Source organism: Thermobia domestica, chromosome 9, assembly GCF_964235325.1.
Source record: "Thermobia domestica chromosome 9, izTheDome1.hap1.1, whole genome shotgun sequence".
Lineage (NCBI taxonomy): Eukaryota > Metazoa > Arthropoda > Insecta > Zygentoma > Lepismatidae > Thermobia > Thermobia domestica.
Window position 1 is genome coordinate 155222389 of NC_137462.1, and position 21553 is coordinate 155243941.

General features: G+C 33.5%; 1 protein-coding gene and 1 long non-coding RNA gene across 2 annotated transcripts in view; both read left to right on the top strand.

Moving 5' to 3' along the window:
- Fas2 (neural cell adhesion molecule fasciclin 2) overlaps positions 1-21553 on the top strand; it is an 858867-nt gene that overhangs the window by 260033 nt on the left and 577281 nt on the right. Inside the window, exon 3 of the mRNA XM_081772029.1 lies at positions 4901-4997. Coding sequence (XP_081628155.1) covers positions 4973-4997 — 25 coding nt within the window. The 5' untranslated portion in view covers positions 4901-4972. The remainder of the gene's footprint in view (positions 1-4900; positions 4998-21553) is intronic.
- LOC145695114 (uncharacterized) overlaps positions 1-21553 on the top strand; it is a 288189-nt gene that overhangs the window by 177974 nt on the left and 88662 nt on the right. The window lies entirely within an intron of this gene.

Consider the following 21553-nt stretch of genomic DNA (forward strand, 5'->3'; position numbering starts at 1 on the left):
CGTATATATATATATATATAAGCAGTACGTCGTTGAACAGAGTCTAAACTTTGGAAGTTTAATTAAATATAATCAAGTATTTTTATTTTTTAAAATAAAATAATAAGGTAAAACAGTTAGTTGTAGGAAGATTTTCAGGATGCTTGTCACACCTATCGTGCACATATCGTCTAGAGAAGATGAAGATGAAAACCGATCGTGCAAAGACCAATTTCCAATGCCTTTTGTGGATGTCGCCTCCAGCTCTGTCATTGTGAAAGTCATTGCATTTCATTCTTGACTGTATGCTGTGACCGCTGTTGCATTGCATTTGGCGGGATGAAGAGACAGATCTCGATTACGTCATATAACATAGCCTGTCCTTGGCGTAGACGTTCATTAACAACCTGTCTTTGTGTTCCTGTTTCTGTTCTCATTTCTTCCCTTCTACTTTCACAAAGAATCTTCCAAGTGTCACGGCCAACAGTTAATTCCAAAGGACAAAAGCTCTGGGTTATGTCCAATAGCCACTGAAGGCAAGATATCTTTTGTATGTAAGCATTATTAGAACTCGCAGGTTTTTACAGTCGCTGAATTTGTGCTGGCTTTAGTTGCCTTCAAATTACAGTATTAATTTTCTGTTTTAGTTATGTCGTGTACTAATGAATAATTAGTACAGTCTTTCTGCTAATGATTATAAAATTGTTACATTAGTTTATGCTAATGTAACACTGTAATCTTAACAGATAAGAGGGATCATTTTCGTATGTAGATATTAGGTAGGGTTACAATTATTGTCATCAGCGGAAGTGATTATGAATATTTCCCTCCCTACAGCACGCATACTACTCAGATTTCTTTAATATATCAGTTAGTGTATTTCATTATTCGTGAAACATCGTTAATAAGTGTTGTACCGTTCTGCCAGTTCCATATTCATGACATAAAAAAAAAAAAAAAATAATAATAAATAAATCTTGCAGTGAGGATCACGAAATCTGTCCGCTGAATCTCTGATTATCAGTAGAAGAAATATATTTCAATTGTTTGAGTTCTTGTCCGGATCCTCATATTAAGTCATATATGTATATCGTATATTCGAAATTCTTATTGCGATTAATAATTTATATATATACCCGTTAAATTGACATTACTTCTCAAAATTGTTGTGAAATTTTTTTTTTTTTTTTTTAATAGTACAGGTCGCTTATCCTTTCTGTTGAAATGGTGGCTTGAAAGCTATTTGATATTGAACAGTGAGAAAATTAAATATACTTGACACTGCTGTTTAGCAGCATAATAGGCTATCAATACATTTACAAGAAAAAAAAAGGGGGGGGGGTCATCGATACTTCCTATATGGCTTCTATCATCAAAACATTTTGTAAAGCTGAATAGGCTGTGGTAATTTTGGTGATATAGCTTCAACTATCTTTTATTTTATTTACTTTTTTATGAATTATTTTTCGTGTTCATACAGGTCAGCGTGGTTATTGCTTTCATTTAATCGATTGGTTAGTGGAAGTACTTGAATCGATTATCTATACGGGCATAGATCCTAAATGTTAACCCAGAGTTGTGAGGTAATTCAGAGATAGAATTAAGAACTGATGAATCATGGTATCAAAACAGAGTGACATCTAAAGGGAAGAGTAAAGTTTATGTTGACTATAGTCTATCCCAGGTTTTCTCGATAGGAGGTCGCAGGTAGTCTCAAGATAAATTTATTGGAGTCGGGAACAGAGGTGAAATGTTCGTAGGTAGGATCTAAGTAAGTAGGATCTATATAGAAACGAAAACATATGTTATTAAAGATTATTTTTAATTTCATATTTTGATAGATATATTTAATGACCATGCATATTACCAAATACAACAAAACATATTAAACAAAATTTTAAACTATTAAATATACTCCAATGAAAAGGGAGTGAAACTGATAAAAAAAATCAAAAAAAAACTGCATATTGAAATACAGGGAAAATATAGTCATAAGGAAACCTGCATATTAAAATAGAAATTGAAATGAATGCTACATATAGAAAATACAACTCTTAAGTGATAAGCAAGAATAATCAAGAAGCATATTACAAACCGGAAATTACTTAGAGAAGTAGCAGGGAAAAGGATGTGTATTAATCTAAAAATTCAGATCTTTGAAATTGAGAAAGCCTACATTGAATGAACAGCGACAGGAAAGCATTCCCCACAGTTATTTGTGATGTTTTGAAAACTTTTTTTTTCTTTTCTAAATTGCTAAAGGGAAACTAGAATATTTGATAGGGAAAACAGAGAATCATAGAATATTTTCCAGGTTAGATCATAATAATTAGGCCTGTAGTTATAGTATCTTAATAAAGGAGACCTACCTACGTGTTTATATATGTATGAGGTGAATATAATATAATCTATTATATATGAAGAACTAGTGTCAGGTTGCAGATAGAAATTTTTAACATCGCGAATAATGAACTATATTTTGTGTTCATTAGCTTAATGATCAGATAGACAATTCTCTTAGAATAGAACCATTGTTGTAACGTAGCACAAACACAAGAGAGGCTTGTGTATGTCCATAATACAGATATACGGGCATCTGTCCGTATACTGAAAAGTTGTGGTAACCAAGAGCACCAAGAATCTGTTCACTTTTCTTCTGTAGGCATAAGCCTTTTGTTTCTTAAGAGTATATATATTTAAATTTTTTACAAAAGAAACGAAACTAATTACATTACTTCAAAAGGAAAACAAAAGATAGGTAAACCTAATAAGCCTTCTCCTCCCTGCCCCTGCCCTCTGTACACCCTGCCCCTTGCAAATAATAAATGAAGTTTTGGAAGCCATGTACAAATTTGTAGTTTTCCAAAGCAGTTCCTTGTGAGGAGAAGGAAAAGGAGAATATATATATATATTGCTTGGTGTCTCCCTTGTAATAAGTAGCTATCTATATATGTTATTTGTGGGTTCAGTTCTTTCTACAGAATAAAGGTAGAAAAAGATTTCTCGTTTCTTTTGAAACCATCCCTCTTTCCTCCGCCGTCTCTTTCACTTTCTATCTTCGATTGTCTTTTGCTTGTTTCTCTATCTTCTCGTCCCTCGAAGAATAAAGAGAAACTCAACTGAATATAGAACAAAATAACTAATGATGAAGTTTTACAAAAACAGAGTTTGGTTATAAATTGGTTACGACATTGTGTTTTTTCTTTTTCTTTCTTGCTTCTTTCTTTAACTAAAAGCATTTGTTCTTCTGTTCATAGTAATGTATGTGTATACTTCTCACCTAAACCACCAAAAAGAGAGAGAGAAAAAAAAATGAAATTCGCTGGGCTCTTTGATCATTTGCTCTCATTTTTTCCCCCCAGAAAAATGAAAAGAAATCAAAATATTACTTAAGTAATATGAAAATTTCGCTGCGAAATTCTCAAATAGGTATTTATTTTCTAAAATTATACTGGGAAGTGATACCTTATACTTCCACTCGGCTGCCATGGAAATGGGATCGTTCTCTTTCAAAATATACATGTTCAGTGACAGATCTTAAGTAAAAGCTATCTCGGTAAAATAATAATAAATAAATTTATCTCGATACAGACTAAGGAATAAAACTTACCTTAATTTGCATCAATAGAACTTTAATGTTTTGGCGATTTAACTTCCCTCTCGAGCCGCTACTGCAAACCCAGGTGCTTGCAGAAACATTTCATCAGGAAGGAGCCAATAACTAAAAAAAAAAAAAATAGAATTTAGTATAGTAATTATTTATTATAATTATGATGAATTTCCATCAGAGATATTAGTAGCGGAATAGTGATCGCCTTCCTCGTTGTTTTGTTGTTACTGTTAGTATTTATTCCGTAGTAAATTCGTCTCGCAGGCCATATTTGGAAATTTGTTAAATATCTTATTGAACTGTAATTTAAGGTGATTCATCTCTGTATTTACCCTTACCCTGTCTGTCTGTGTGTCCTTCCCCTCGGGAGACAAAGAATCTCAAGAACTACTTGAAGGACATCATCAATTTTGGCCAGGGTGTACAGAGTTAAAAAGTGAGTTATTCGAGTTCGTTGGTGGATACTGTATTCAAATCGAAAGTGGTACAAATTGGCGATTTCTGATTTTCACGTTGATAACAGTAAACGGCAATAGATAGCGAGAAGCTTGTTTCGTGCAATCAGTTAAGCGACCCGAAAATATACTCCATCTTTATCCTAATCTCTCTGACCGTGACTACTCGTGAAGCCTGTGCTCCACATCTACACCAATCACAGATCTACTTTGCTTCACGTGTGATGCATCGGAAAAATTAGGTACTTATTCGTAGAGCTGCCTTATGAACGTGCACTTCAGGAAGTGTGAAACAGTGCAGCAACAATGTTGCCAACGCATAGTGAACAAGCTACGAAAAAAAAACAGCACTTAAAGAACTATAACACGAACACTAACAATTATGGGGATTGAACGTTAACAATAAGAATGGCAAAAATGTAGAAAACAACGACAATAAAAGCAAGCAAAACGAAACAGCGGAAATCCGACAACATTGTACCCTCAAGAGATGTTTTCCGTACAGCACGAGAGACGACACTGATAAAATTTCATAGATGGGGATTGATGATCGGGACACACCCTCGCGTTCTGTTGGGTGGTAAAGCTAGGTCAAACTTCACGACTCCTTGCGATCAGCATAATAATTGAGGTGGTAGAAATCTCACTGTTGAGAAAATATCACGACATACAAACCAAACTCGTTCATGTGGTGTACACGTGGCACTGTTACTTGTTGATAGTTTTATAAAAATGATAGACTCTTATAAAGTTTCTTCTGTTAAATTTTGTATCATTAGTTAATGAACATATACACTTATATATACTACGATGTAGGCGTTCTCATTAATATACTTATATTTCTATTTATTTACAGGTAAGCTTTAAACACACAAGAATTTAATGCAGTAGCTTCAGTGTGAAGTGTCGATTTAATTGTGTGTGTTAGATGACGTCTGCTACGTACTTTGAAGGTATGGCTTTATAAAATATTTCATTAATTAAGTCGCATTTAGAGTTCGACTCAAGTAGAACCAAGACAAGTAATCATTCATTAATTCCCTTTCAGTTAGTGTTTCAAATTTTATGCCAAAAATAGAGTATCTTGCGGATTAGTATTAATACATTTTCATTGAAATGCGTGTCCTAAGGAGGAAGGAGATTCAAAGGATACACCTATTCTTTTCGTGCGAAGAACGGGTATTTCAGCCATAACATAATTGTGTTACGAAGAGTTATGAACGTAATATCTAGATAACCCATTTGATCTTAAGCTAATATTAGTTTTTCAAAGTAAATTACTGGACTGATTCCATCCTCCTCCAATATTTGCAAATTGATACTTTTTTGTTCCTCTAATACCATATTTACATGTTCGCACTTATTATTATTATTATTATTATTATTATTATTATTATTATTATTAGTAGTAGTAGTAGTAGTAGTAGTAGTAGTAGTAGTAGTAGTAGTAGTAGTAGTAGTAGTAGGAGGAGGAGGAGGAGGAGGAGGAGGAGGAGGAGGAGGAGTAGGAGTAACAGGAAATTTAGAAAAGACATCTTCTCCTTACTTCGGTTAGATACCTTTTTTAAAAAAAATGATTATAGAGCCAGATAAATAGGGTTATCCGCGAGGTAAGACGAGATGAAACAGTTGTCGTAACTTGATGCAAAGCAGGACAGAGTTAATCCATTATGAACAGGTATAGTTACGGACGAGACATTATTTTTTACCATACCTTTACGAGACGGGACAGATTCAGCTCTTGTCTCGTGGACAGCTCCTAAAATACATTACTCGGGAAACCCTTTTTAAGCCATAGGTTCACGTCACATAAATTGAAAAGAGAGACTAAAGTCCAAAACAAACATGAAGTACTTCACTGTCATGAAGAAAATTAGTTAAATATTCGCGAGGTGTTTTTAATAAAGAAAGAAAAAAAGTTGCGAAAATTTGTGTTTCTGACACGTTACCCTTTGGTTTCCCTGCATACCTGCACTCATCATTTGAATTAGTATGAAGAATGGTCCACAAGGAAGCGTTTATGCGCAATAAGGCGCAGGCGAGAGGTGTAATACGTGGAGAGAAGAAATTGCGTTACACGGTAATACAAATTCGTTGAATAAGTTAAATGAACGAATATGGTTTTACCGCCACTGTCTTATCTAAATACGCTTAAATCTGGCTTGGTATTAGCTAGATTAAAACACAACTGACACGATTGTATGCAAGAATTCTAGCGAAAAAAAGAAGAAAAAATGAACTGTACTTTTCAAGCTTATTTTCGGTCGGTGCGTACTTACTTATCGGCTTGCCCTCGTATTAATTTTCATTTTTTCAAAGCGAATTTTGCGCAAGGTAAATATTCAATCAAAGTCGCCATATATGCAGAGAAATACTGCATGCTTGTTTTATTTTCCAATATCGATCAAGTAATTAAAAACAGATGGTTCTATAGCTCTGTTGTAAGTAACCAGGACCAGCTGTGTTATATTCAACAGCTTTCATGCCCAGCTTAATAAAAAATACTTTATGTTGTCATTAATCTTTTCCTCTCTTACATTTTTTTTTAAAAGTTCAACTGAGTGGATGGTCAGAGAGGTTTGTCGCGATCTTGCAGTATAGTGTAGAAATAAAAATCTATAAATCTGAAATGAAAATTTTGGGTATGCAGCTGTAATGATACAAATCAAAGGTATTTTTGTACCTTTTAACAAATAACAAAAATTATAAACTTTTTTTTTTTTTTTGTAGTTATGAATATTGAATAAGCTTTAGTGGTTAAATTTAATATAATTTAAATCATCAACATATTGACCGTCACTGTGTAACTGAAGATTTACCTTTTCTACGCTACTATGAATGAAATGTAAATTCATAATAGTACTATCCCAAAACAATTCAAACTATGCCAATTTGTTGACATTTTAGTTGTACACCACGGCTGTTTAACGGTCATGTAGTTTTGCTTCAACTATATGAATTTTTATACACACGGCCCAGAATACGGATATTAGGTATTTGTGAATGGTATAGTATACTCGCGGCTTGGAAGCAAGACGCCATACATAGTCAGTGTGTTAAGATTCCAATCTACTACGAATAATTTCAGTTTCGATTAATAATAATAATAATAATAATAATGATAATAATAATAATAATAATAATAATAATAATAATAATAATAATAATAATAAGGGAGTTACTATGAGTTAGGTCAGTGATTCTAAACCTAATTCCTATCATGACCCCCATTTTATCACATACTCTTGCCAACGACGCCCTTATAATTTCTGGTTTGAAATAAGCTTATGTGGTATTTTTAATATACCTATTGCGGAGATCTCACGATATCCATCTATTTCTACGAAAGTAGAATCCATTTTTTGTATAGTGGATACAACAACTTCCCTAAAAGCGAATGGATTAAAGCCAAATTTGGTCAGTTCATTCATATTACAAATATTGAATCTGATTTGTCATACTGTTTCAAAATGGAGACCATTTGAAAATTCTAAAACTCCTTTAATTTTTGGTCATATGATAAAAAGATAAAGTGATTTCTAATTTTGGTTAAAAGATTCGGACAGTTGTTAAAAAGTTATTGAGATTTTAATTGACTTGGTAATGTCCCTCACGAAGATTGAATCGGATATTGCCGCACTAGTGAAATCGCACCATGCTCAGATATCTCATTAGTTTTCAATTTTAATTGTATTTCAAAATGCAGGTTTTGTTGCACATATATTTTTCTGGTATTTCAATGTGCATTTCTCATTTTTTATATCGTACATCTGTCATTTAAATTGATTTTTAAACAACTGCACCTGCTGAAAATGTTTAGTAGACCTATTTTTTGTTGTTCTTGACACTATGTATAAAAATAAAGATATACCTATCAACAAAATTCAAAATAATATTTAAAAATATTTTCAGGCATTAGATTATAATTATATTTATCTCTTCCGCTTATTTTTGTGACCCCCATGAAATCCTCTCGCGACTCCCTAGGGGTCGAGACCCCAAGGTTGAGAAACCCTGAGTTAGGTTATACGGGGGCATATTCTTGCTTCATAATCAGTAAGTCAGAGTTTAAATTTGGCAACAGTCCAGTGTATAATTAGAGCTTTCCTACGAATTGAATAACTGAATGCTCACTGTTTTACTCAAATGTATCTGAGTCGTGTTTTGTATAGTAAGTAGTTTTATTTATATATATTTTTTAAATATATGTTTCGGAACAATTTTATTATTTCGTGAAAGCCGGTACCTTACTCTACTTTTCTGCATAGTTTCCATCAATATTAAGCTACATACCGTATCGTATAAGCTTTTGAATATCATCCTCATAAAAGTCTGCCTCACATGATTTGGCAATCACTGTGCAACATACCCGTTTTGACCTCATCGTCGTCATGGCGCTATCCACCAAGATGTTTCCTCAAATGCAGGAAGATGTGTTAGTCACTGGGTTCTAGATTGGAACTGTACAGAGGATGAACAAGTTGTTCCCAACCAAACGATGTGATGAGATTTTTAGTTTGAGTTGCCTCGTGTGGACGGGCATTGTCATGAAGTAAAATTTTAGCCTGATTCAGTATGATATTCCTTTTGTTTTTGGATTGCCCGGCACACTTTTTGTATGGATTCAGAATACGTCGTAAAATGTATTGTCACCACGAGGCAAGAAATGCACAAGCAACACCTCCTTCCTGTCCCAAAACACAGTAACATTATTTTCCGGGGTGAAATTGTTTGCTTGAACTTCATTTTCTTGAGTGGTATTGAATACCGCAATTTCATGGATTGTTGCTTCGACTCCAGTGTAGCGTAAACCACTCATGTTTAGTCGAATGTGAAAATTTTGCTTTAAAAACAAACTTCCTCGCTGTACCCTCAAGGAAAGTCATCGCACTGGCTGAATGTTTGGTTTTGTGCAACTTAGTCAACATTTTCGGTACCGAGCGTTAATGCAAGTTTCGATAATTTAAGCGTTGAGTCACAATTTCATAGAGGACACTTCTTGAAACTTGAGGAAACTTATCAGAAAACGACGAAATCGTAAAGTGTATGTCCTCTTTCACTTTTTCTTCTCTTTCTGCGCCAAGTCTTCAGCAGTAATGACAGAAGGTCACCCACTTTGTTCTTTATCACGAACATTCGTGCAGTTATCTTTAAAAGATCTAACCCATTTCAGCATCACTCCATCACTCATAATGTTTTCTCCATACACTTTACTAATTTGGCGATGAATTTTTTTCACCCGCCTTCTATTTCAACTGTGCTCCTTCTGGCGCTACTGCTTTCCCGTCACCCGAAAGAGGAGGGACAAGTAGCTGCGGCCGAGTTCTTTCAATTGTTGGATGCGGAAGCGTTGCCACAATGAATTATTTTACGGGCTTCGCTGTGCTCTGTCTTGTTAGCCATTCTAAGTAGCCTACGATCTTCACTCGTCAAGACCAAACGACTAAATGACAAATTGGTGGAACAGCTGAGATCATTCACTCCTTTTCCCTAAGCAAAGGGAGGATTTACTCTGTAAAAAAGTTGCGGGGATGGGGCCGAAGTATATTTCGCATATTTTCCGAGGGCACACCTGATACAGACAGGCTCTAGCAATAAGAATACGAATCACAGCGCGTATTTTACAGTCGGCGGGATTAGCAATCGGCGGAGACATTTTAAGGCTGTTGCTACCTCTTCGCTGAGTCGAGTTTTCCCCTATCTAATAACATTGGAACTTTTTTCGTGTTTTTCTCAGCAAGCAATGAATAAATCCTTATAAAAATTTGCATGGCGTCAGGTCGATAATAAAGGATTTGTTATATGAGCTTATAATTTTGCTAATAGCCTCCAATTAAGTTATTCATTCCCCCCCTTTTTTCATGTGAAGATTTGCAACAGTGCGATCTCTGCTTCTCCCTGTTTGTGTTAGCAGCGTGAGGGAAATTCGGGCTAGCCATTTAAAACAGGTTTTTAAACTCTGTCCATATCATATCTGTGGAATGAAATTTTCTAGCCCTCTCGTCCTTTTCGAGGACAGATTTATGGCACTGAGAAGGAGGGGGCGCTCTTTATTTTCTTTGCTAAACCTATTGCTTTTAGTATATTCGTCTAGTCTCATTCGGAGTTCTTGTGGTTACGTCAAACATAACAAGGTGCCTCTTGCATCTCATATATTTCAGTCTTACACCTGGTGATTGGTTATACAAATATAAATTATCAGACGATTGTGATAGCAGATAAATTTCCTGTGTGGGGGCCTCGGTGGCTCAGTGGTAGAGCGTTCATCTCAGTTGCATGGGGTCCTTGGTTTGATCCCAGCTCGCGCTAAGTGAACTTTGTGGTGGACGAACATCGTGTGCATGGGTTTTCTCGGGGTTCTCCTGTTTTCTCCCACTTTCTTCATCCCACCATTTCATTCCTTACTTATCATCACTGTCTCCTTTAGCCTAACCGGCATAACTGTGGGACGTAAAACTTACAGATTTCATTTTATTTTCAAATTTCCTGTGTGAAATAATAATAATAATAATAATAATAATAATAATAATAATAATAATAATAATAATAATAATAATAATAATAATAATAATAATAGGACATTTTTGGCACAAGAGATTATAACGAGCAAGGAATATCAGTGCGGCTTGGCACTAGTAATTTAGTTAAAATTTGTGGTCACCACATCGGTTCTTCCTTGCCGGTGTTTCCTTGACCAGAGACTGGCCGCGCTGCCGACACCAGTTGGGTTTTCACATTGAAAACACCAGCGCTCTTTGACTTTTGTAACCTCACGGAAACAGGTAAACCAGTGGAGATAGCATTTTGGAATAATTATATATATGTATATGCAGACCCGTATCCAGGAGGATCTAGGGGTTTGCCCCCCTAAATTTTCGCTGCCCTCCCTAAACTTTTCACGGTACGCTTGCAAATGAACTATATAATATGGTGATAAACTATGATATGGTTGGATCGGGCTCCCCTAACTTCAGCCGCCGCCCCCCCCCCTACATTTTTGGGCTGGCTACCGGCCTGTGTATATGTATTTGAAACTGTGAATAGTAGTATAGAATGTTTATGCTAAATAATAATAATTTCATTTTTACCACATACGAAGGAAATTTAGAAATAAACTTTTTTGTTACACAAATGTGTTCTTAGCGTGAATGCTGTCAAATTCTATTCCTAATGATTTTTCGGTGTTGTTTCAGTATCGTGAGGCAACTGGGAAACTGAAGAACTGACCACACATTACCCTTCTAACAGAGCACATTTGCAGGAGAAAGTGAAGTGTAATATCAGGGATTCTTTTACTACGCAAGAAAACATCTATACATAATGAAATAAGTAGTGTTAATGTAGATACAAACATCATTTTCTTGGTAACGTCTTTTCGTGGTTATTATTTTTCGAAATATGAATAGGGACTTATTTCTTGGTAACAGGGAATAGGGACTTATTAGTGTTACCTGCTAATAATAACCTTGTAACTTACGCATTCTAAATAAGAAATATTTATTTTCCAGATGGCGAACGCGAAATTTCATCTATAGCTACAACATATATATATAAATAGTACAACACATATTAACAGAATAATTTTAATTTTATGCATTATTTTTTTCATGCTTCATTTTAAAATATAGGGCTTTTTGGTTGAGGTACACCAATTTGTCATTGTCATACATATTAAACTAAAGCATTACCGTATGAGTATAAAAATATGTGATGGAATACTTCGTTACATTAAGCCACAACATTATGTAAATGAAGTTATTAAAAAAAATAATAAACAAGCAGTATAATCAAAATGCTTAAATATCTATGAGCATACTCCAAAATCCCTAGGTAAGTTTCTACATTGTAAAAAAAAGTAAACAAAATTCACAAGGCCACGCTAAACATAAATACAGAAAAAGTTAAATAAAAAAAATGTTATCAGTAAAATTTCTACTCTTCCCCTCCAAAAATATGTCTCAAATCAAGTAAGTAACTTGCTTAAATTATACTGGTCTACGACTTTTTAATTTTGTTGATAAGTGGTCAAAGTTACACTCGAAGTATTGACTTCAATCAATACAAATAAATCAAACAAACACTAATATTTCACATTTATTTATACAATGAGTATGTCATAGTTGTTTTGAAAAACAATTTTCATTTCACGTATAAATTTGAAAGAAATAATTCGGTTTCAAATGTTACTTTCATGCAAAAAAAGAAAGAAAAATATACTATAGTAAATTAAAGTGAGATTACAGTGTTACAGTACGTAAAAACTATTTTTTTGTTATATTATACTATGTACATTGTAAGATCAAACCACAAGTTCTCTAAACGTACACATTCAATTTTAAAAAGTAGTTCAAATAAGATGTTAACGAAATTTTGCGGACAACTCTCGAAACTTATCTAAGAAGCAACTTTAAAAATTGACAAAAGTTATAGATATACTTCATGAGTGAGTAAAGAAATAATACAAATGTAGATTAAAAAGATATCTTTTAAAAAATGTGCAGTTAACGGGAATATAGTTAACAAATCTAAAATATTCTATAAAATAGATTTAAACAAATTTTCAATCAGATCAATTGATTCCCTAAATTTTCTTTGTATCACCTTATATATAAATATAAAAAAATATATAAAAACAAGAATTTTAGGAATAATCCAAAAAATGGATCAAAAGATAGCGATCTTGGCTCAGAATTTTAAAAATGATCCAAAAAGTGCATAAAAAGATTGCAATCTTGCAAAATAATTAGTTTTTGGATCAGGGGCCACAAAAGTTAGCAACGGTTCCTAAATCGAGTTTTCGTATTTTCTACGGAATAAGCACATCATACTGAGTAAATTGTTAGTTTGGGTTTGGCTACACTACCTATAGTTCCCCAGATATAAGGCGTACATGAAAATGTTTGATTGTATGAAATATATTGGATTTTTTGGATTAGGGCTCACAAAATTTTTGAATGGGCCCTAAATCGAGTTTTCGTATCGGAATAATCACATCATGCGGGCTAAATTGTTACTTTTTGGTTTGGCTATAGAATACTATATATAGTTCTCAAAATATGGGACGTACAAGAAAATGTTTGAATGGGTGAAATATATTGATTTTTTTCGATCAGGGCCCACAAATTTTTTGAATGGCAGCTGAATCTTTTTTTTTTTTTTTAACGGAATAAGCACATCGTACTGAGTAAATTGTTAGTTTTGTTTTGACCACACACTTTGTAATTGTCAAAATATGGGGCGTACAAGAAAATTTTTGATTGGATGTAATATATTGAATTTTGTGGATCAGGGCCCACAACATTTTTGAATGGTCCTTAAATCGAGTTTTTGTGTTTTTTACGCAATAAGCACATCATACTAAGTTAAGTCATAGTTTGGGTACGCTATATGTAGTTCTCGAGATATAAGACCTACAAGAAAATTTTTGTCTGGAATATATTGGATCTTTTGATCCAATAGGGTCTAAATGTATACAATATATATTGGTGTTGTTGCCCATTATTATGTTTGATCTAAATCTATAGTTGACTGGTAATAGGTACTATTTTGAGCACTATTCGTTGTTAGAAACGATACACTTTATTTTAAATTGAAATATAACAAATAAAATACAAATAATTCTCTTAGTAAGATACGTCACTATAAAAGTAGCTTTTCTTTTACCAGTATAGAAGTTTATTATAAATACCTCATATATAGATAAAATGGGCACTGGAGTCAAGAAAGGTATGTCTCTTCATGTTTTGAAAAATGTAATAATAATAATAATAATAATAAAGTGACATTCGCTTTCGTATACATTAAAAGTATCTTTATTCAATACAGACAGTTCGCTTCTAATTACTTATAACTGTCTATACTTGACGGGGGGAAAAGCTAATGTAAAAAAGAATGGATCTGTTCTCGCTGTGTTTATTTTTTTCTGCTTTCAGCAAAGAAAACGTACTCCAACGCCTCCTCAGTGAAATGCCATAAATATGTCATGGTTGAAAAGGGTCTCCTCTCAGCTGTGGACAATGTTGAAACTTCAAAGTAACCCTCAGTTACTCGCCGCAACCTGCTAGAAGAGAGAACGCAGTGTCGTCAATGCGTTGTTGCAAATCTTCACTTGAAAAAAGGGGGGAATGAATAACTTAATTGGAGGCTTTTAATAAAATTATAAGCTCATATAACAAATCCTTTATTATCGACCTGACTCCATGCAAATCTTTATAAGGATTTGTTCATTGCTTGCTGAGAAAAACACGAAAAAAGTTCCAATGTTATTAGATAGGGGAAAACTCGACTCAGCGAAGAGGTAGCAACAGCCTTAACTACACACAAACAAACGTAAACACGGTCAAATGTTTCCGTAATGACGTCTGTGGTTTGCCAACAGACACAGGTACCCAGCGCGCATGCGCGGGATGCCGACCGCAGCGCTGCAATGGTCGAATTTCAAAACGGTAATTTAAAAAGAAACACGCCTCGTGCATTTCTTTATGTTAATGATTTCAGTATAACATTGTATCTCTGCTATATTTGGAACTTCTTTAATGAAAAATACATCATTATTATTATATTAGCCGGGTCCGTAAGATGATCTTGTAATCTAGCTCTTTTGGAGGAGAGATAATCTGATGTGGATCGACCTATGCTGTGAGGATTGATCTTGCATCCGCCAACTGCACTGGATCTAAATCCCGGTTGTGGTTCGGAGCCCACAATAGTAGGTAAGGTCCTTCATAACTTCATTATTGCGTAAGGACCCAAAACAGAAATTATTATTATTATTATTATTATTATTATTATTATTATTATTATTATTATTATTATTATTATTATTATTATTATTATTATTAATGTTCGACGAACGGTCGAAAATTTTTGCACTTAAGTATGAAGGAGTCATGTATGTACTTTCCCATCGTTTGTTTACCGCATTGTTGTTCTCATTCTAGAATTACGTTATTTTACCTGGAACCACGTACGTATCTAGATTAGTCGTCAAGTCCTAGTCATGGATAAATAAAACGCATTTTTAAAGCGCTTCACCATCCTTGTTAAGAGCGTAAATATTACCATAAATCTTCTTTCCGTATTTGACCTGAGGGCAGTGGCGTAGGGAAGGGGGGGGCCCAGAGGGGCCGGGCCCCCCCCAAAGAGGTCCGACAATGTACTTTGGTACTTTGATGTTTGTAATTTTTTATATATTTTTATGTTTATATATTTTTTTGTTTGTAATTTTTCTATATGTACCTATAACAGCACTTGGCCCCCCCCCAAACACACATCCTGGCTACGCTACTGCCTGAGGGTGTATGTATTTAATTAAGAAACGAGGATCTATTTTGTTCAGTATGCTACTTCTTTGTATATACATAACTGCCCCATATTTCCTTCAGCGTTTCTTTTACATGGCTTTCTGTGCATATTATTAACGTGCGGGAAATTTTAAACAGTAATGTGTTTATACACAGTGTCAGAGATTATTCCTATCTTAATAATTTGTTAATGAAGCACAAAACTTTACGACCAAACCTCGCATATTATTCAGGCACTGTCTATTTTTTAGAGTTTGTACTAATTTTGTTTATGTGCGTTAGTTATGTTGGCTGTTAGCACAATGTGTACAGCTGTAAAATTTCATCACATCGTATATATTTTATAAACGTAACATTGTTCTAGCTACTTTTTCAAACTGCCATTTTTTTAAAAAGGCAGTGAAATATTTCATTCGATCTTTTTACATTTGATATCAGCCTAATAGGAACATTAATTTAATGAAAGTATTACACTTTTTATAAAATTTTGAATTGAAAAAAATAAAATAAAATTAATATGGTCGAAAAATAGTGATACACGATTGAGGAATCTAAGCTCTATATGGGTAGAAAAATAGACACCTCGAAAATGGGAAAGAACAAAATTGGAGGAATTAGGGAAGTAATTGAGACACTAATAGACGCAAAGAAAAGCCGACGTATCAATAGACATATTTTGACAACGATAGAACACGAAAGCACACAAGTTTGTTAATACCATAAATCTATTCACGAAAGATAATATTCTAGTTTCCATAATAGCAAATACATGTACTAATTTTCATTTAAAAAAAAAGAAAAAAAGAAAAAGAAAAAAGAAAGAAAGAAAAAGACTTCTGGATAGATGCACAGAAAGTTAATGGAATTTGATGCTAATGCATATTAGTTAATACACCGAAAATTAACATTTCTGAGTGGCTGGGTCATTTCGACCCAGTCTTGATGTACTGAATAGATTGTCTGGTAGCTTGAACCAGGGAGAAGAATAGGAGGAATTACGAACTTCGCTCTCAGATATTTTAATAGTGAAATTACAGTAATTGTCATTCGTAAATTCAGATTGAGAAGACCAGCTCAAGAGTGCAGGGGTGGAAAAAAAACTTAAGTAACTCTTGAATTAACATACTGACTTGTGTTATTTAAAAAAAAAAATAAATAAATAAATAAATATTGGCTGAAGTTTTGAGTTCTTCTGGAAACAGAAATAGCCTTTCGATTCTAGTGAAAGAAAAACATTTAAGTAAAGCTTCTTTTTTTTTTTCTTTCTTTAAAGATAACAGCATCAACATTGAGGACGTTTTCTGCCCACAAGGCTATGCGTGTATATTGTGAGTTGAAGAAAATGGTCCGAAAACATTTCCAGATCTTGATGTGAAGAGCCCTCCATTCCGGATTCTATGCGGGAACATTGTGGTTCTTTTGCTTATGACACACTTGGGACAACTTCAGGTTCTTGGATCTAACGTGAACTTCAAAAGTTTTTTGTTTGTCATATTTTCTTGTGTTCGTCCAGTTCTTCAGATACGGATTTTTCCCTAAAAGATTTGGAATTCATGCTACCATGTGCTGCTTCAGTGAAAAATTGTATCGAAATTACGTCTAACAAAGTCGTACGTTGGTGTTCAGCTAGACATTAACATACTCTGTATGCAAATAGGTATGTTAGTATACACCAAGGCTTTAAGACAAAGATGAATTGTCGTCGATTAACAATCAGAACGTTTTTAGCTTAAATTGAATTACCAATCGTAATACCCTTTCACCTGTCATTCGCATAATCCCGGGTTCAATTTCTACTCGAGATGCAGAATGTTCGTAGCTAACCAGCACTGAGAGACAATAGAGAAGCTACTTACATCTAGAGATAGTATTGTGGTTTGAGAAAGTCAGAAATATTGGGGTTGCCACTCAATGCATTTGCCAGCCAATAGACATCATCCAATTAAACGCACCTGCTCTGACCAACGAAACCCTTCATGTGATGTGAACGTCATAATTTATTGTTATGGTTAAATAATACTAATTATTTATGTCTTGTATTATCGTGGTTTCTCTTTTGAGGTAAATATTTGCCAGAACGAAGTTATACTTCATGAAATTTTCTTTGGTTTCCAAGTCTTATAATTCATGTGAAGCGTTAACGTGATATTGTGAGTTCGTTTGAGATAGCCTAATATTTCTCAAGGAGTTTTTCTTTTAACAAAAGAGACACTGACCAAAGCTTAAAACTTTACTTTATTTTAAATTATAATTTGTAACTGTTTCGGATATCTAACATATCCTTCTTCAGAATTTCGATCGTGTCTGAAGAAGGATATGTTAGATATCCGAAACAGTTACAAATTATAATTTAAAATAAAGTAAAGTTTTAAGCTTTGGTCAGTGTCTCTTTTGTTAAAACAATTAATCCAAAGCCATGAATAGTCTTACTAAAGGAGTTTTTATCTTTATTTCGGGTTTGCGCTCTGAACTGAGATTGGCATGCCTTATGAGTAGTGGAAAACAGCGATTTGCTGTGAAATTCATTACCACGTACGGTATTACAAACTTGAACATTTTCTCGTTAGAAATCTACATCCGTATTTAGATATGCATACATATTTTTTATTAACTTCTTGTGTCTCCTTGAATTTTATTCAATTTTATTTAGTGTAAATTGTTAAAAAAAATATATATATATATATACCAAAAACTAAGTAAGACTGAGAAGGTAGTGGTGTATTCTGCCTGGATGTTATTCCAGGTAATTCCGGCTCAACTGAAGTAGTTAATGGAAGTTTTATTACTATTAAGCATAATTATAGATAAAATATAAATACCTTTTTGTACATTTTTTCAATACCAAGAAAGATAAATAGTGATATTATATATATATATAACGGAAGTCTTAACATTTGTATCAGGTATTCAGTTTTAGTTTACAATTTTAAACTTCTTTCCCGTCAGATTTCGCAAGGAAAAAAATCAACATTTTGAAGGTAAAAATTTGATTAGTGGTCAGTGGTATTCTAGCACCGTCGCACACTAAAAAGGAAAAAGAGTCCCGTAAAATGTGAAAAAACTGAAACACAAAGAGACCATACTTATATATGGGAAGTGTTAGGTGTTGGAGAAAGAAAAAGAGAAAGAGGCGAGTTGTTTTATCGTAATAGAAGAGGGAACAAGGGAGAAGATGTTTTAGGGATGCACACTAGTGCAAAAGGGGGAAGAAGTAATTTGCATTACATGTAAAACCGTACATTTCACGACAAGTAATTGTGCTTAATTGAATTTCTGCTTTAGTTGAAATTGCTCTTAGTAGTCCGCAGGGCAAAAAGTCGCCTGCACAAAAAAGAAAGGCATTTCCATGATTAACGACCAAAAATGACAGAAAACGGAGTCTTTGGTTGCAAACACGTTCAGACGCCGCCGCTGAAAAATACAGTATTGTCTATTTTCTCTCTCTCTCTCTCTCTCTCTCTCTCTCTCTCTCTCTGGAAAACTTCTGTGAAATTTCACATCCTGGATGCTATATGTTGGTTATTTATACCAACAAAAAAGCTTCATAATAATTGTTGTTGGAGATAATGCTAGTGAGCTTATTCATTAGGATTAATGAGTTTCTAACAAAAAAAGGTATACTGTGTTAGAATAGAAAGATTCATTATTTTGGAGAGCTTTCGGACATTTGTTTTATCCTCTTAATATTTATTAAAGAGAAACTTCTACGATTTATTAGGATCTGTCACAAATTAATGTCAAAATAGTTTCTTTAATAGTTTGCAGATAACATGCATGTTAACACGAAAAGAAACTTGTGCAGCATGTGTGTTCTATTTTCCCATGATCTAAATCTCTTGATAATTCGTAATTCTATTCTTGAATTCTTGTCAGAGAAACATTATTTTTCTATGTGATAGAATGTTAATATGGGGAGAAATAAAGAATATATAATTGTTTGTATTAGGGATGATCAAAAATTTCCGGATTTCGGAAACAATTTGGAATTTAGAAAATCCTGGAATTCAGAAAAAAACAGAATTGGCCATCCCTAATATATAATGAAAACACACTTCACAAAAATTCTAAAAATACATCATAATATAATAATATTTATTATGATAAAAAGGCCTTGTGTCCATCTTAAGCACAAACTAATGTCTGGTTAGTAGTCTGAAGAAGGAAGTGATATACTTCCGAAACTGTAACATTTATAATTAATTTATAATAAACATTATAGACAGCCTTGTAAGAAAGTTGTATTTAGTTTGTGAATAATATTTAATATAATAATATTTTATTCAGATCATGAGAAATATGACAAACATATTGCTGTTAATATATATCTGTACGTATAATTGCATAATTTGATATAGGCTTATAAATTTTTATTTTACCCAATTTACTCCAGTTAACAGGATCAATAATTTTATATCCTGCAATTGTAGTCTTTATCCAAGGGTAGTTAAGGTTAGCTGCTTCGAGAAGTATGAAAATAAGGGTGAATAAGCCAAGCCATTTATAATGATTATGTAGTAGACAGAGATGCTTTCTAAATAGTGCAATCTACTAAATTCCTAAGGCTGAATACACACACACACACACACACACACATATATATATATATATATATATATATATATATATATATATATATATATATATATATATAATATGCTTTTGTATTGAAATGAAAGAAAATTGAGATATTCTGTCTTAGGTGAAAAGAACTCCATAACTTCGGAAGTATTACCACTAGTTACTAACGTGTAAAAATACTATGTAAGTAATTAATTTGATATTAGTACTTTTACTTGTAGATACTTAATAACGGATGTTGGAACTCTATTTAAATGATAGTGTGACTGTGACTGGAATCACAACTAAAAGGAAGATTCTACGTTTCAGTTCTTCATTTGATCAATGTTCTACTGTGAATGTAAGGAAAATAAGAAAGGTGTTTGCAGAAAAGACACAGATAATTTACAATAGGCAATTAAATAAAATGATTTACTATACTATAGGTACAGAGTAATCATGTAGTAACACGTTATATTCAGTTACTATTAGACTAGCTGCACGAGACAATTAAGAGGAAATGCCACGGAAAGATGCCCAAAGAAACTCTCATTTTGCACAACAGTTACCCAGCTCACACGATCCACGTTGTGGCTGCCAAATTGAATACCCTAGGATTCCATTTGGATGTCATCCTACCTATTTGCCTGGCCTGGCACCCTTTGATAATAGTTTGTTCCCAAACTTGAAGAAACATCTCAAAGGACATAATTTTCTAGTACATTGCTGGCATCCAACCAGCTGCGGAGATCTAGTTTCAGGAAGAAATTTTATTTGCAAGGATTAGAAAAGCTGCAACTTCGCTACTGTTCCAACACAAAGTGCATCAGTCTTAACGGGAACTGCTGTATGTTGTATAACTGTGTGACTTCAGTTCATAAGTTATTGTGTATAAAACTTGTTGTTTGGATTCTATAAAGTGTACTAATAAAAAAAAAAAAGGAGCATAAATTATCTTTCGATACTTGCAAATGTCGTGAGTATTTCTAATGCATTGTCACGTGCACTATTTAACTTTTTTTTTTTTTTTTTTTTTTTTTTTTAAGTTTTCAAATTCTTGGTTTTAGGAGTGATGACGCGTCAAGAGAATGAGAAATGTATGCACGGAGTCTGCAATACCATGTGTCCAATAGAAGAGAAGTGGTGCAATACTTAAAGCAACCAATTAGGTTTTATTAGACAGGAAAACTCTTAAAAAAAAAAATAAGTAAAACGATATGTGTAAAATCAAAATTTAAACGCAATTAAGTCATCGTCTTTGTATATAAGCAAGGAGTATAAAATAAATGCTTAAAAAAAGTTTGAAGGCAAATATGCAGGAAGCCCAGACAATCGAAATTCCAGAGATAGAAGGGTTATTTGACGACTAGAGGAAATTTATATTGTGTTGTGAGTTCTATTTCTAGTTGTTGCCATTTACCCGGATTTCAAGTTGCTTTTTTATGAGTCAGTCAGTCTTCAGAGCTTTCTAAACCGTCGCAAATCTTACTTTTTGAAAAGTTACGATTTTAGAAGAGACTTTTAAGTTGTGTCGTAAAAACTTCAGTAGAGCATAGACAAGGACAGTGACTAGTTCAATAAGCTAAGTTTGTAGGAGCGTTTTTTTTTTTTTCAACAATGGCAGCTGGAAGAATGAATCTGCTGCGCTT